Below are 17,269 nucleotides of genomic sequence, written 5' to 3' on the forward strand. Positions count from 1 at the left end.
TAATTTTCAGTAGTTGTTTTTTTTTTTCAAAACAACCATCTGCACCAATCAGAAAGAGTGAATTTAGCCAATGAAATCATAAATATAATGATTATGAGACTTGACATGCTAGGTGTTTGCAGTGCTAATTTTAACTGTGCTTTGTGAGACCTACGTATATGTAGTTAGACCATGATATGTATCTTCCTGAGCTCTGTGTCACTTACGAGCTCCTCATTATGCTGCTCTTGCTAATTTTGCTCCTTTGGCTGAAACCTTTAGCATCAGAAACTTTTCCACAGTTTGTGAAGTTTTTTTTTGACATCTAACACTGCATCACTGAGTGTGCAGACCTTTGCTTACGTACATTTGCATCGTCTATAGGCATTAATTATACAGCAGCTCTGTGGTGACATGCATGAAACCGTCACCCACGAGCACGCACACACACACACACACACACACACACACACACACACACACACACACACCTCCTACTCAATCTCCTCTTGCATTAGATCAGGACGAGACTCTCCCACCTCTTTTAGTGCTCAGCTATTTACTCCTACACATACCTCAGAACAATGTGGTTATTTACGTATGTGAGTGCAGCTGATGATGTTTGCGGCAAAACCCAGCAAATGCAGCCCAGCAGGTCAGTGTCATGATGCCATAGTTGGTGTGATCTCCAATCAAACATCACACCTCTTCAGCCTTTCTGAGCACAAACACACAGCGCTCAGTCACCACACAAAAAGCTCCCTCTCTCTTCCTGTATTCAGCCCTTTTTTCCCTTTTTATTTCTTTCAGTGATTTGAGGCAACCTGACTGATTTAAATGAGAAAATATAGTTACAACTCTTGCTATAGTTAGTTTAGCAAATTCTTCATTATTTAGAGATAGCAATGACATCAGTATGTTCCCATGTTGCAGAACTTTGCCGTACTAACCCAAGCTGCTTGGTCTGCAGTGCTGTTTAAGTGGGTGGTACGTGTCATCCACAGGGATACCAGGACCCAGAGTGTTCCAGCAGAACACTGATGTAATTAGAAGAAAATCGAGGATCAGTTACTTGATTTTATATAAGTTTAATGTAAAATGTCATCATTTGTTTCACCCAATGATTTAGGTTAGGTTATTTTAAAACAAAGAAAAACAGTACCTGTTTACATCAAGGAAGATGGAACCTGCTCAAAACCTACTTAAGAGTGATCAGTTCATTACCATAGTCTAATATTTTCAGCTCTGTTGTATTTCATATCTGCACAAGCTGTGATCAGAAAGTTGTATATTGTCTCAGCCCAGGACACACTGACAAAAGAGATTCTTAATATCAAGAGATTAAGTACACTGTTAAAAAGTTATTTTGCTTGTATTTAAGCTACAGTACATGCCTGTATGTCATTTTGCTCTCAGTTTTGTATCATGTATATAAGTAACTGAGAGATTAGAGTACGTACTGTACGCCTGAGTATCAGTGTAATGGTGAGAGAGTTGACTTGGAAGTGACAGGCAACCAATGTTACATCAGCAGTTACATCAACACACTTTTTTGCTTCATTCAGTGTTTTTTTTAACGTACTGCGTAACACCCTGCACATATAAACAATATACCCCCTAAAGAGTATCCATACTACATTTTGTAAACAAAGAAAGACATTTTGTAAACAAAATCTCTGGGCATAATCTGTACCCGACCAGGTGATTTAGCCATGTATAAAGAGAGCCTATTAACTTATTACCTATCGTTAATTTTATATGCATGTCTTTAGAGTGTGGGAGGAATCTGGAGTATGCCCACTCAGAGAGGTGTAGCACGAATATCCAAATTCCACACAGAAAGGCCCAGATGACCGGGGCTTTTAATACTTGATAATAAGTTGCCCATTTAGCTGATCTCTCCATCTCTGGACTTGTTCTACTATATTTAGATTGCTCTCTGGAAGTCCCATTCTTTTCCGTTACATTTTTAATCTCCTCCAGTGTGTAAAAACAGCTGCACTTTGACTTGATTTTAAACTTAAGGAACAAGAACAAAGTACCAGAAAGGTTCTGGTCATTTACATTGAAAGCTATCCCTCAGAACCCTCATGACATTACAGTAGAACTGATGCCTGGACATTGTGACTCTGAGGGAAGAACAACCTCGTGAATGTCTCAAATAATATTAGCATGGCCGTGGACACGCTCTTGACTTTATGTGCCACCGTTGGGGGAAAACAGCTGGAGGCACGCCTCTCAACGCCAACGATGATCCTTCACGATGATTTTTGCTCTCTGTCTGGTTCAGAGTGCACAGTGCTATTTTACATCGTTTCCTAATAGTCATAATGGGACTTCCAGGAAACCTTGAGATTCAAAACCTTAATCTGTAGCCCTGAGATTCCCAGGAGAGTATCTGGAAGAAGAAAATGGTCACATTTAAATCAGGTAAAGGTTAGATCTTGTATGGCCCAGACTATGTGATATGTCACATTTTCAAATACACTACACTAAAACACTGAGCAATGCAATCTTCCTTTATAAACATTTATGAATAAATGGATTGTTGTAAAGAGTCTGGGATGCTACCGTTGCAAAAAGTCAGTTTGTGAAATTTCTTCCGTAAATAGTCCATGATCAGTGGTATTATTGCATCAACTGGAGCATTCTGCTAGTTTGTACAAGTAAGAGCACTCCCAGAGCTACAAAATGACCTTGAGCTGGCCACAGGTATGAGTGTTTGGTCACAGGCAGAACAATGTTTGCCAAACCTGCTATGACAATCAGAAACAGACTTGAAGAGGTTGGCCTGGGGCCCAGGCACTCTTAAGTGAGCGCTGAACTCGACGCCTGGCACCGTGGAGCCCAGTTGGTATTTGCCATAGAATGCAAGAATTGGCAGGTCCACCACTGGGTCCCTGTGTCTTTCACAGACAGCAGGTTCATCCTGAGCACATGTGACAAACGTGGAAGGGTCTGGGGGAGCTTCGAACATTATCCTGCCTGTGATGTCGTTCAGCATGACTGGTTTGGTGGTGCGTCAGTGATGGTCTTGGCAGGCATATCCATGGAGGGATTGCTTAGTTCTCTACACACTAGGCAACAGCACCTTGACTGAGTTTTGATATCCAGATATAATCCTTGGACTCATTGTCAGAACCCGTGCTGACGCATGGGTTCCTCCAACAATGCTCGGCCTCATGTGGTGAGAGTATACAGGCAGTTCCTCCATTGACTGGCCAGCCTGGTGCACATCTGGGAGGAGACCCCTGGACACCATCTGTTGTCTCGTTTGGAGCATGCCCTGATATTTTCAGGCATGCATACAACCACATGTTGGCCATACAAATTACCATTTTAAGCGAAAATGGTGAAAATAGTGAGATTTTGACAAAATCAACTAGTCTGCTGCATAATTTTTTTCACTTTTCGGGGTGTCTTTGAATTCAGCCCTCTGCAAGTTGATAATTTTCATTTCCATGAAGCGATGTGGCCTAACACATTATTCAGTCCATATGAGTCCAGATATCCAGCATGATACTTTTCCCTCATTTACTTCCAATGTGCTTGCAAAGGGTTCGCTTAAAGACTTCCACAGACTCCTAGAGGTAATGGACGGGAACTAAATTTCAGTCTGGCTTTAGAAAAACCCAAACACATTTGAGAAAAAGTGTTACTTAGAGTTATTCATGACACTTTGTTGAGTGCAGACAGGGTAATCGTACTGCTACACTGTTAAAAAAACGTCTTAAAAAAATGGTAATATTCCGGCAGCTGGGGCGCCAAAATACTACCGTAAAATAACATCCATAGCATTACATTTGAATTCAACAGTTCGATCTTTCCAATAACGGACAGATATTTGTGAAATCATGATACATTTCTGAATATATTTTTACAATCTAAATATGCATATGTACAAAAAAATATATTTAAAAAACAAGTAAATTGTGTTTTACTATATGTACAGTGATGTTATGTTATTTTACTTTTGACATGTAAGATCACAGTCTACTTATGTAAATTTAATGATATTCTAGAAAGACAGTACAAAACTGTAAAATATACAGTAAGATACTTTGACATTACTATTTTTTGGAACAGTGTATTTTGCTACACCCGGCAGCATGCATTTAGTCTTTTATCCCCAACGCTGTTGCACAAACGTCCTTTTACCATTCGGTTGGTACAATCAGTGTCTCATCTTAAATAACTTGTGCCATCCATAAAGTTTGGGACAAAGATCATTTTTGTTTTTTCTCTGTACATCATCACATTGGATTGTAAATCAAACAATCAGTATGTGATAAGTTCAGACTTTGGGCGTTAATTTAAGGGGTTTTACATGCACAGTTTCAAGATTACAGCCAATTTTATCCCCAGTCCCCCAGTTTCAGATGTTCAAAATTAATGAGAGAATCTAACATGAATTTCAAAATAAAAAGGTTTTAATACTTGGAGAAAAAGCCGATGTCCACCTGAAGTCAAATATTCTGTTTCCTCCCGTGAAATGCTTCGATGTTGTGAAGTTCTTTTTCTCAACCATGGAAATAATTCTGTCTACAAGCAGCTTCAGACCTTTTGGTGCACCACACTGATGATTTAGCCTAATCTCTCTCTCTGAAAGATTTGTTTTGTCTCTAATGATGGCCTCCTTCACCTGCCCTCACATCTCTTTGGGCATCACCTTTAAAATGACATTAATGTTACTGTGACAATCTTTAAAATACAAATTGAACATTGTGAATCAACTTCAGATATTATGTCCACTTCATTTGACATGAAATACGAGGCAAAGGGCCTCACATGGCCACATGGCCGCAAAACTACTTGTCAGTCAATTGTCCAATTAATTTGAACCTCTGAAAATGGAAGACGGGGCACAGTTTGTAAAACCTCTTGCATTTAAGCTGAAAGTCTGTACTTGAGTCTCAACACAGTGGTGCCTCTGCATATCACTGCAGTAGATGCAGTAGCAATAACATTCATTACTTTTGTCCATATATTGTACTGCCTTCTGAATACTTGACATAGTATTTTTCATAAACCTTGAACATATAAAAGGACCAAAAAGTGAACATAGAAATTGTCTTCCTGTTTGTTCAGATGATTGCTGCCCAGAAACAGCTGATCGAGAATGCTGATGCAGTACAGGAGAGGATCGCTCAGGTGCAGAGGGAAGGTAAAGTATGCAGAGATGGATGAAAGGCTGCGTGGCTGGTGTGAGTGTCGTTTTGATCAGGTCTCATGAATAAAAGATCTGCAGCATGGGATATTCCCAAATTCTAACAAATCATCAAATAAGCAAGTCTGACTGAAACATCTAACAGTAGAGCTTAATTAGGGTGACTCCTCAGAGAATGGCTCTGCGAGTAAACAGCTTTGCATGTGGTGGCTGTAGCACTCTCTAAATTGGGTTCCCATGAGGCACATATTTACAAAAGTATCTCTGTTTGAAATGTTGTTTACAATAAGTCAGCTGTTCTCTGTCACATTTGTACTGGATTTTCTGAACAGCTTATTTTCCAGCGTGTTTTTGCCTTTGGATGATTGACCTTTATGTGTCAGTGCTTTTGCTTTTACGTAAACATGTCAGTCTGGTTTAGGGATAGCTGAGGGAAATCATCCATACGCTTGACAGCTATATTTCACCTGAATTTGATTTGCCGATTCCCAAGCTGCTCTGCCTCAATAATGCTCCTGCTTTCGTGCTTCACAGGAATGGACTTCCACGAGGATCTCTCTCGGCTTGGAGAGAAGGAAGGACTAAAGGGTCGCAAGCTTAACAAAGCCGTGGAGAGTTTCACCTGGAACATTACTGTACTTAAGGTAAAGGAAGGCAGAACATAAATAAATATAAACATTTTGTAGGACGAACTTTGAAAAATGTATCTGTAATTTCAGAAGACAAACAGTGACAATAGCTTCAGGCTGGACGAGGCCTTTACAGACCGGACGCGTCAAATTCGTGCAGATATTTTGTTTGTTGAAAATATTTCTGGGCTCACTTCCTAATGCAGCCATTGACACCGAGCATGTAATTTCACAGGAAGAATTTTCAGCATTATTTCAGCTTGATTTTTTTTTTAAAACAATGATTTATTGATTTTTGGAACAACACAAACAGCAACAAATCAGCACAGCCAAATACAAATAAGAAAAAGAGAAGAAAAAACAAATACAGGTACATGAGTTACAGATATACATGTCTGGGTCAAAATATGTACAGCGTTTCACATTTGAAGTCAAGGGAAAGAAAAAAGAAAAGAAAAAAAGGGGAGAGAAAAAAAAGGGAATACAGACATTAATTATTGTGTTTAAAAACAAAATGTGATCCCCCTTTATGTAATAGCACAGCAAGGTCACGAGGTAGGTGATCAGGCAAAGGCTACATGTCCTACAGAATGCATTACAATTGCCCTTTATGATGGCACTAAGGCGCTCCATTGTCACACCTTGAACATTTCTCTGTACCATTGTGTAACAGTGGGGGGCTGTCTCTGAATCCATTGAAACAGTACACATCGCCTCGCTAAATGTAAAAGTTTACCTAACAAAAGCATCTGTACAGAAGACAGAGAGAGCCCTTCTATAGATAGACCCAGAACGAACAGCCCAGGGTTCAGTGGGATCGACTGGAGAAGGATTGAGCGAAGCTCTATAGCAATATTTTTCCAAAATCTAGTAATTAAAGGACATTGCCATATGCAATGGTAGTAGGTCCCCACATCCGTATTGCACTTTACACAAAGAGGAGAAATCTGAGGACGAATTTTATTTAGAAACTCTGGCGTACGCTGCAGTCTATGTAAGATTCTGTAATGGCTTTCCTGGAGTCTGTTACAGGAAAACAATTTCTTGGCAGATCTAAAAGTTTTGGACCATGCTTCTGCACTAAGCTGAACTTCCAGGTCGGTTTCCCACCGAACCCTGGCCTTATCAGTGGTTACAAAATTCAAAGACAATAACTTCCCATAACAAAGAGAGATAAATTTCTTTTTTGTGATTATTTCCTCATTAAATTTAAGAAGAAAGCTTTCAACAGGATTCAAAACTGGTTAATTGGCTGGAAATTTAAGGGAATTTACAAAGTGCCTTACTTGTAGGAACCAAAAGAAGTGTTTCTGTGGTAAATTATATTTAATTTGAACTTGATTAAAGGCCATAAAACCACCCCTTTCAAGCAGATCGCAAATAAATCTTATATTTTTAGAACACCAATCATCAAATATACTATACTCTCCTCCCAGGTCAATACCTGGGAGGAAAGCTTTATTCCTAATTAGAGGTTGTAGTGCACTAGAAAAACCTCTTCTTCCGACGTGGACAACAATATTATGCCAAACCTTAAGTGTAGGCATCAAAATGAAATTATTTCTGACACCAAGAGGAAGGTCAGCCAGATCAATAGATAAAAGACTAAGAAGCGAAAGAGGGTCACAGCACCAAGTATCTACCGGTGGCTCGCCTTGGTACAGAAAGGAATGTAACCACCCTGAGATTATTTGTGTATGGCAAGCCCAGTAATAATATAAAAGGTTAGGAAGTGCCTGCCCCCCCTCATCTGTAGGCAGTTGTAAAATCTGTATCTTTAGTCTAGATTTCTTCCCATGCCATATAAATTTAGAAAGATATCCCTCAATCTCTGAGAATGTTTTTCTGTTGATCCTGACAGGCAACATTTGTATGGGATATAATATTCTGGGTAAAACATTCATTTTGATTAAACTTATTCTACCCATCCAAGACAGGAGGAGGTCAAACCATCTATTGAGGTCATTCTTGATTGAGCCCACAATTGGTTTAAAGTTCAACTTGTACAACTCTGTTGTGTCTGCGGACAGCCTAATACCTAAATATGTAAAACCAGTGGTTGACCACCTGAAAGGAAAATTAGGAGTGTCCCACCTCCCCCCATCACCCAGTGGCAAAGCTTCAGATTTATCATAATTTATTTTATACCCTGAAAAAAGGCCAAATTGATTAATGATATGTGTCAGTGCAGGAATAGATTCTTAGTGGCTTAGTTTCTTAGTTGCTGGCTTAGTGAGAAAGAGCAACACGTCATCTGCGTAAAGGGAAATTCTGTATTCAGTATTCAACAAGGTTACCCCACAGATCTCAGGGTCAGTTCTTACAGCCTCTGCCAGTGGCTCCAATGCAAGTGCAAACAGTATGGGAGAAAGGGGGCATCCCTGACGCGTTCCTCTACCCAGTGGAAAAACATCTGAGACCGAGCCGTTAACCAACACCCTTGCAGCTGGGGCCCCATACAACAGTTTGACCCACTTGACAAATTCAGATCCCAAACCAAATCTTTCCAAAACATCAAATAGATACTCCCACTCCACCCGATCAAATGCTTTCTCAGCATCCAGTGAAATTGCAAGAGCCCTATAATTGCAAATCTTGCAATCTACACCGAGTAAACTTATAGGTCCGTAAGATGTACACAGATCTGCAGGTTTATCCTTCTTTAAGATCAGGGATATATGGGCAAGGTTTAAGGTGGGTGGAAGTGTGCCCCTCTCAAGAGATTCTACATAAATTTTTAATAAAGGACCCACCATAAAACTCTGGCCCAAACCCGTCAGGGCCTGGAGCTTTTCCACTCTGTAAGGATTTGATTGCATCTAAAATTTCCTGCGCCCTAATAGGACTGCAAAGATCTAATCGACTTTCCTCTGATTGTATAGGGAGATTAACATTATCAAGAAACAATTTCCTAGCGTCTACAGTATTTTGACACTCAGGGGAATATAAGTCCTGATAGAACTCTTTCATTATTTTGCTGATAAGTTTAGCCTCGAATTGTAAAACACCTTTCTTATCTTTTAGAGAGGATATTGCATAAGAGCCCTTTTTCCCCTGGGCAAGTCGGGCAAGTAAGCATCCAGGTTTGTTGCCCGATTCAAATAATCTATGCTTTGCATAGAATATTGCAGTTTCCGCTTTCTGAGTTAGTAGTTGGTCCAGGGCTGATCTGGCTGCATCCAGTTTTTTAAGCACAGAAACAGACGAGGATTTCTTAAACTCCCTCTCCAAGTTAGTAATGTTGCGTTCAAGTACTAATTGTTTGGCTAAGGTGCTCTTCTTTTTCGCTGAGGTGAAAGAGATAATAGAGCCCCTGAGAAATGCCTTACCCGCCTCCCATAGAGTAGAAGCACTAACCCCCGGTAAGTCATTTGTAGAAAGAAAAAGTTCCCACTGATCTTCTAAATATTTTACAAATTCAGGGTCACTAAGGAGAGCTGGGTTTAGCCGGGCCAGTGTCTAGACAAGGGATCATAATAAGGTGGTAATAACTCCATTGAGACTGATGAGTGGTCTGAGAGAGCGCATGTGTTGATCAAACAACCCCGAGTTCTGTCAAGGACAGATCTAGAAACAAACATGTAATCAATTCTGGAAAAAGAAAAATGGGGGCGTGAGAAAAATGTAAAGTCTTTCACATGTGGATTACAAACTCTCCAGGCATCAAAAAGACCAAGATCTGAGCAGAAGTCCATTGCAGCCTTTGCCATTTTTGAAGGTGGTTGAGATTTTGGTGGATTATAATCAGTTTCAGGACTCAAACCACAGTTAAAATCCCCACCAATTATTACGTGATTCGGACACACAGAGGAGGTTTTTGCCAGAAGGTTTGAATAAAACAATCTATCAAAAGTATTTGGTGCATAAACACTTCCTAATAGAATTTGCTCCCCATATAAAAGCCCAGTAATCAGAATAAATCGTCTGTCCGTATCCCTTACAATAGTATTTAGAGTGAATGGTAGATTTTTATGGATCAATATTGCAACGCCTACTTTTAGAGTTAAAAGAGGAATAGTAAATTTGTCCCACCCAATCACGCTTGAGTTTTAAGTGTTCAGAATCTGTGAGGTGAGTCTCTTGCAGTAATGCAATCTGCACTCTATCTTTTTTGAGTGAGGAAAGTATTTTGTGTCTCTTAAAAAAGTGATTAATTCCCTTGACATTGAGAGTTATAATTTTAATGTTACTCATTGTAAAAGTTGTCAGTCATTGGACAAAAATCGTCAACCCGAAGCAAACAAAAGACCAATCATAATAAACTTTTAAACTTTTAACATAATTTTTGACGATTTTTTTGGATACGAATAAACGGATCTGACCGATCAGACCTCGGCATTTGGTGAAAGTACGCTTGTAGCTCAGAACAAACATTGGTACTAAATAACAATAACATAACATGTACAATGATGTGGAAATAATACTGTTTTATAGTATTATTATTATTATTATTTATTTATACTATAATTATACTATTTTAGCTCAGGCACACAGATAGATGCAGCTTCAGCTCCTGGATCAGCTTCTTCTCATGAGGATTGGATAAATGCAGAATATCTGTGCCGTACTTTTCTTGTTTAAAAACATCAGGGCCAGGTCATCGTGGCTAGATGTCGACTTCTTTTTTTAAATTTTTTAAGGACATATTTCCTGTAACAATGCAATTAGTTCAGTGTGCGTATATACACTGAACACGTATGTATATATGTTACCAAAAATTCATAATTTGCTGTTGCTTTTTCACAGCGCGCTCGGTCTCGGCCTTAGGTCCTCAAAGACTCTTGACTCAGTTTGTTTCTGCATGATGTCAATCAGAGGCAGCCAATCAGAAGAAAGTTGACGTAAAGAAAGAGGAAGGGAGTTAATTTTACAGTCACACTCGGTCAGGCAGTGGTTGGTCTATAAAGGGTTAAGCAGAAATTCTCTTTCATTATTTACATTCAAAGTTGAGCCACAACCTCATAGATTCGAAACACCAATTCCTCCACAATTAATGATGTAATTCAGGGGTGGGGAACTCCAGGCCTCGAGGGCCCGTGTCCTGCAGGTTTCAGATGTGTCCTTGATCCAACACAGCTGATTCAAATGGCTAAATGACCTCCTCAGCATGCCTTTAAGTTCTCCAGAGGCCTGGTAATGAACTAATCATTTGATTGAGGTGTTTTGACCCAGGGTGAGATCTAAAACCTGCAGGACACCGGCCCTCGAGGCCTGGAGTTGCCCACCCCTGATGTAGTTGCTGCAGGACATCAGTTTCATGACACTTTTCATAAAGCAATAGAACCAGAATAGAACAAACTGAGTCGAGTCCTCGATTACAAATGTGTCGACAATCTCTCTGTGTTTAAGAATTGGCTGCAGTCGGTTTGAGTCGGACTGTAACTGTAGACAGGTTGGCTCCCACTTTGAGACCTGTGTGCAATCGCCTTGCAATCTGAAGCAGTCCAAGAGGTTGCGCATGCGGTTGAGGGCATGTCTTAGCATGACTATGAGCAATCAATCATTGAATTAAAAAAAGTAATGCAATCATTGGGCAAACTCCACATTTTCCTTGTTGCAAGGAGGCTTCTGTCCTATTTTCACTCTTGCTGAGCCATAAGGCAGCTTGTTTTAGACAGAGCCGAACCAACGCCAAGAACGAGATAAATAAGGATTCATCTTGTTTAGGGCTGCCACAAACGATTATTTTGATAGTCGACTAGTCACTGATTATTTTTGCGATTAGTCGACTAATCAGATCATCATCCATTGGATGTAAAACGTACAGCTTATTGCACCAGCATGTGTCTGCTCTTATATAACTATCATTAGCTTACAGCTAGAAGTGTTTAAGGTATGTGCTAACTAAAAATAAAGACAAGATGATAGTTTCTTAAATTTTAATGAAATTTGCAGATTGTTTCGTTGGAGTTTAATAAACTCAGCCGTCTGCTCCTTGCTATCTAAAATATAACAGGACACCGCAGTATATTCTCGAGGATCTCACACTTCTGATAATCAGTTGTCTGCTTGACGTTTATTCAGCTGTGTAAAAACAATACAATAACATTTTTAAGTTATCTAAGTGACTTATGTATGTTTAACCTGAGTAGCGAAAGACAGCGGTGGGTTTGAAAACGATTTGCCAGGAGTCCGGTGTTCTCACGGCTCTAATGAGCCTTGCCCCCGGCTCGCTATCGAGCTAGTGGGTAACAGACGTCTCTGAAAACGTCAGAGCGCTTTTGAAAATATGTGGTGTCTTGATAAACTGAGCAGATATTTGAGGTTTACACAGCTACATTCTCCTCTGAAAATATGTTAAATGTTTATTTTGTGACCCAGAAAGAATAATAAGAGTAATATTAAAACTAACTAGCTGCCGCCATTGTTGGAAACTGAGCTGGGCCGCGCTATGAATTCTGGGACAGAGCTGCTTCTTCTTCTTCGGGGTTTAACGGCAGCTGGCATCCTTGTACATGCAGTGCTGCCATCTTCTGTTTCAGTCCCTTATTACACTCTTAAATCCTACTACTTATTCTTGCGTCTTTTGTGCTCTAACAAAGCTTCAAACGACGTCGTCGACGATTTTGATAGTCGACGTAATCGTGACTAGTTGACTAATCGTGGCAGCCCTAATCTTGTTTGGAGCTGGGATCGTGCAGAGCTGCTACAGGGGAGAACAAGAATAAACATATGGAGCCTGAAATGAGCAGAATTTCAGCTTTTTACATACGAGGAGAATTCCCCCCAACACCTCCTGCATACACCCGTCCCTAATAACAAAAGACTATAAAACTATTTAAATGTTACCTTTTGCTTTCATTGAAGTTCATGACTTTGCAGGTATGAGTCAGACTCACGCGTCTTCCTTTGTGCTGCAGGGACAGAGCGATCTGTTACGTGGGGCTAAGATGGATTCTCTGGATGCCCTGAGGCAGCTGGCTCTGGCCTGTGAAGCCTGTGGACTCACCTCCTCCTCTTCTTCCTCCAATTCCTCATCCTCCAATTTCTCCACAGTTGAGCTGCACTACTCCTCCCACCCCCTGTCCGGCCGCCGAAGCAGCACACACGGCAACGGACGCATCTGAGACCCACCTGCCCACCCCCCCCACCCCCCGGGTCCAACACACTGCCAAAGATGAAAAGGGATTGAAAAGAGTAATTACAGAGGATAGCAGACAGAAAAAGAAAAGAAAAACCTGGACCTGGGTGTGTAAAGCAACAGATTAGACATAGATTTCTCTATGCTAGAGTGTATTCCTGTATACAGTGCAGTAAATGTGTAGACTAAAGCCTTACGGTGAGTCCAGCCTGCAGAGAGGCTCCTCATGAATGTCTGCCGGTGGAAGAAAGACGTTAAACACAGGAACTTAATTTTCTGAGAGCTTAAATCAGCATTTAAAAGTCAATAGTTTCTTCCTCATTAATGAGGAAATCAGAGACAACTTAGTAGTTTGTGACACTGGAGCCCCAGATGATGACCGTCATATTACTGGTGTTTCGTTTCAGAGGTGAAGTTTTGGAAAGGAGCGAATGTAGAGCTGTTAGTTTGGCCTGTCCCTTGGGAAGGCAGCAAAATTGCCTGTGTGTGTTGGAAATGGTGGAAAGGTGCAATAACAGATTGAGAAAACCTCACAGGTGGAGAGTTGCTGATTACGTTAGCCTAGAATTTTAGTATTTTAGACGTAGCTGCAGAAACGTTTGCAGTTGCTTAATATTTAAAAGGAAAACTGAGGTTTAATCCAGTTAGGATGACCACCGATCAAGTAGAGTATATACTAACATGACTGACAGTTAGTGTTATGATCACTAACCTCTGTCCTTTCACCTGAATAGTGGAAGTATCCTTTTTCTGACTCGTTCTTCTTAAAGCATAGCAGTGTCTGCCTAATTTCTTCACAGCTTTCGAACAAAATGAGCTTCAGATGGAGAAAAAGGATCGTATCTCAAATATGAAGGCTTATTAATGAGGTTTGAGAGTTTGGAAAGGTTGCAGGTCAAATCAATCCAGCCGTTTGTGTAATGTATCGCTTCTTTCCAGACTGCAATCTCTTAACCTCTGTAGGCCTTATCTGCCCTGTTTGAGGATTAATGCACTTACTAGATGCCCTTGTATCTCCGAGTACACTCACACATTTCTCCTTCTGGTTTGTGTGTTTGTGCAAAGAAAGCACCAGAAGCTTGCACACACACACACACACACACACACACACACACACACACACACACACACACACACACACACACACACACACACACACACACACACACACACGCAGGTTCTTATTATCTCCACGCAATGGCCTGTGGGGCTGTTGGCATTTGTTGTTTGTTAGTGTGGTAATTGGAGAGGATGTGTATGTAGTACTGCATGTCTGCTGTGTGGATCTTGTTACCACCTCACTATGCTGACATGCGGTGTAATGAAAGCTCAGAGTCTGTGGAGGAAGAGCGGCTTCCTGCAGTTTGGATGAAGTTGACTACACTGGTGTAGCAATAATTTCAACTAAAGTAATACACAAAGACTGTATAACTCAACAATAGAATGAACTGTGCAACTCAGTTATAAAAGAAATCAACTAAAACACATGTGATATGATGTGTGGCAGGGGCTGTTCATGGTTGTGTCAGTGATGGTGTTCTTCTGTGTCTGAGCATTAACGTGTGCTTCTTTTTAACACGGGGAAACCTGTTCTTAAACTCTGCTGATTGGGGCCAATCTAGCATGACTCCAGAAACTCTCAGCTCAAGCTTTTTAAGGGTGACATGTCTTAAAGTGGGCCTGTTCCACTCCAGAACTCTAGTAGAGTGGCTTTCGTGATTTATGGTAAATAAAAATATTCCTTATTTGTCTTATAAAGTTGTTTTACTTCTTCTGACCAGCTGCCCTTTGCAGATTTGGGGCTTCTCTGCTCAAAGAGCTGTGTGCCTCAAATGACCATATTAGGTAAATCCTGTCCTGTCTGATAGCCTGTCATACAGAGCCAAGAGTAGAAAAACTGTGTGAAACAGAGCAGTTAGAAGCAGACGCTTACTCACTCATTTGAATATTTGGCCACGTTTAATAAGAGCAGCCACCGCTGGGACCATAATGACAGAAAATAGGTACCTTTGCAAACAACACTGTTTTCTTAATTTTGTTTGAGATACAATAAAAATCGCATCTTAGTTCTGCTGGATTGACTTGTGATTGTAATCCAGTGCCGACCAACTTAAGTTCCACCTCCGTGTTTGAAGGAGGAGGCATCTTAACCTAACTTAAGACTAAAAGACATTTTGAATGTTTCTTTTGCCCTTTCAGGAGAGCAGGTACGTGGGCCACGGCTAAATATTGGAGCTTAACAGCCAGTGGCATTTTTAGAGTAGACAAGATATAATGAGAAGCACAGGGTTTACTAACTGACTTAGTCCTGTGCAGACGTGTATGTGCAAAGCTACTGTATCTTCTGAATGAGTCTGCCGTGTTTTGTAATAACCTCCTTCTTACCCCCTACTTCTCTCCATCCTCTTGTTCCTGCTGCTCTTCCCGAGACTCCAGGTGGGCAGTGACAGAGCTGGTGTACTGAGTCATAGCCACAGGAGGAAGCTGACCTAATAACATTTCCATGTTTTTCTTTGGGTGTGTGTGAGTGTGTGCGTGTCTGTGAAAGGGCTTCACAAAGTAGAAAACAAATAATGGCGAGAGAGCAAAGGTTGCAGAATAGAAGAAGTGTCTGATATTGGCTGCATGTGTGGGTCGGTGGGCACACCTGCAGAGCTTCATAATTGGCCGGGAGCAGTAGACGTGGTGACAGCGCCTGCTGTTTGGGTCTATTAATAACACTCTGACTCACTGGAGGCTTCAAGATGTGAGTTTGTGCTGGAGCGCTTATGTTTGTCACCATACAACGGTGCCCTAATTCCTCACCCGATGATGCTGGATTTCGGTCGCTGGTGTTTCGGGTCCTCTGTGGAGGATTACTGCCCCCAAGAGGCAAGTTTGTGAATGCTTTCATCGGGTCATAGGAGGTGTTGACTGCCTAGAGCTCTCCAGGACTGCAGGGAGGATCTCTCTGCATTAATGGTCTGTGAGCTGCAGGTAAACAAACCACAGTACTAGCTTTTCTGTGTTAAGTTAAGCTTATCCTTGGAATAACTCATCATGTGAAAAAGTATTAGCATCCCACGGAAATTTTTTTTAAAAATATATTTGGACAAGTAAACACTAGATGAGCTTTGAAACAGTGCCTAAAGGCAGGGTGTGAGAAAAACACAGGGTTTAAAAACTTATTAGGCTGTTTGCTGATGAGTTTGTGCACAGATGATGTTTCTGTCTTAGAGGACTCCACGGTGAAAATTAACGCTTTTTATTCAACATAAAGTATGTAAACTTTGACATCTGAAGTTAGTATTGATAAATGATAAATGGGGTGGTACTTCGCTACTCTGTGCACAAAACACTCTTGTCTGTTAGCTCATTCCATAACCCTCCATTCCTTCTTTTTTAACCACCCCCTGTTGATTTTCTAGTCTTTACATCATCACCTCATCAAAAGGGCCTTGCATACATTCCAATCAGTCTCTGATCTCACACATAATTAATAGCTGAATCAGTGTCTGGAATCGACAGTCCCTAAGGTAGTGAAGCAACCCCAAACCGATTATTTCCACCTCCATAGTTCTCATGAGGTTCTTCTTCCGAAGCTGCCTTTGGTCATTCCTGATATAATGACTGAGCAACTCAGCCAGTTTTGTTCTGAGCTTCTTTTTCAAACAGTAAACCCTTTTTGTGGCACCGTTAGTTGCAAGACTTAAAATCCTGGTTTGTCTTTGCATCAAATGGTGTATATAATATCATAATATCATATCATATAAGTTGGAAAACATATGAAATCAATTACCAGATTTGTAGACATTCACAGCTGTGAGTATGATGGCAAAGTCTTCAGGAGCACAGAGAACAGCAGAACGATAAAAATGGGAGCCCCTAATGTTATGGACATTACGTTTTCTATGATGGAACTGACAAAAACCAAAAAGAAAATAATAATTTTAAGTTTTACTTCTTTTAAAATAGGCCCTGTATTATTATTTTTACTGTTTCACCTTCAAATGTTTGCTTGTCCAAATATATCAAGAAACTTTTATGAAGATCATAAACTTCTCTTTGACGTAATGAGTTTTATGCTCTATTTATAAAGCTCGTGATCACTGAGCTGATGCATTGAACAAAGGCAGTATGTAAGCCAAGAAAAATGGCTGCTTGATCTCTTTTTTGGAATTCGACCTCTGTGGCGTGTCAGGAATCTGCACCTGAACCCAAATGTGTAGCTGGATGAATCAAATGAACCAGATCTTTGTTTCTTTTTGTCGCTTGATCGAACCCATTTACTTCTATAATAGCAAAACATATGAGAAATTTTCCAATGAGTGTCCTTTTATACCTTCCAGGCAGCTATTGCTTTCATTTGGTATCTGTATGGTATGAAAGTCAGCTTCCAGGTTAAACCAGTTCAGTGAACATCCTGCTCAGGTT

At 40.6% G+C, this 17,269-nt stretch overlaps 1 protein-coding gene across 1 annotated transcript in view; it reads left to right on the forward strand.

Moving 5' to 3' along the window:
* plcl1 (phospholipase C like 1) overlaps positions 1–12,908 on the forward strand; it is a 131,136-nt gene extending 118,228 nt beyond the window's left edge. Inside the window, exons 10-12 of the mRNA XM_085435566.1 lie at positions 5,068–5,143; positions 5,681–5,790; positions 12,636–12,908. Coding sequence (XP_085291692.1) covers positions 5,068–5,143; positions 5,681–5,790; positions 12,636–12,842 — 393 coding nt within the window. The 3' untranslated portion in view covers positions 12,843–12,908. The remainder of the gene's footprint in view (positions 1–5,067; positions 5,144–5,680; positions 5,791–12,635) is intronic.
* Positions 12,909–17,269: the final 4,361 nt, after the last annotated feature.

The sequence above is a fragment of the Copadichromis virginalis genome, linkage group LG16 (genome assembly GCF_057382275.1).
Source record: "Copadichromis virginalis isolate Kocher_CV1m ecotype Utaka linkage group LG16, C_Virginalis_male_GT1.1, whole genome shotgun sequence".
Classification (NCBI taxonomy): Eukaryota; Metazoa; Chordata; class Actinopteri; order Cichliformes; family Cichlidae; genus Copadichromis; species Copadichromis virginalis.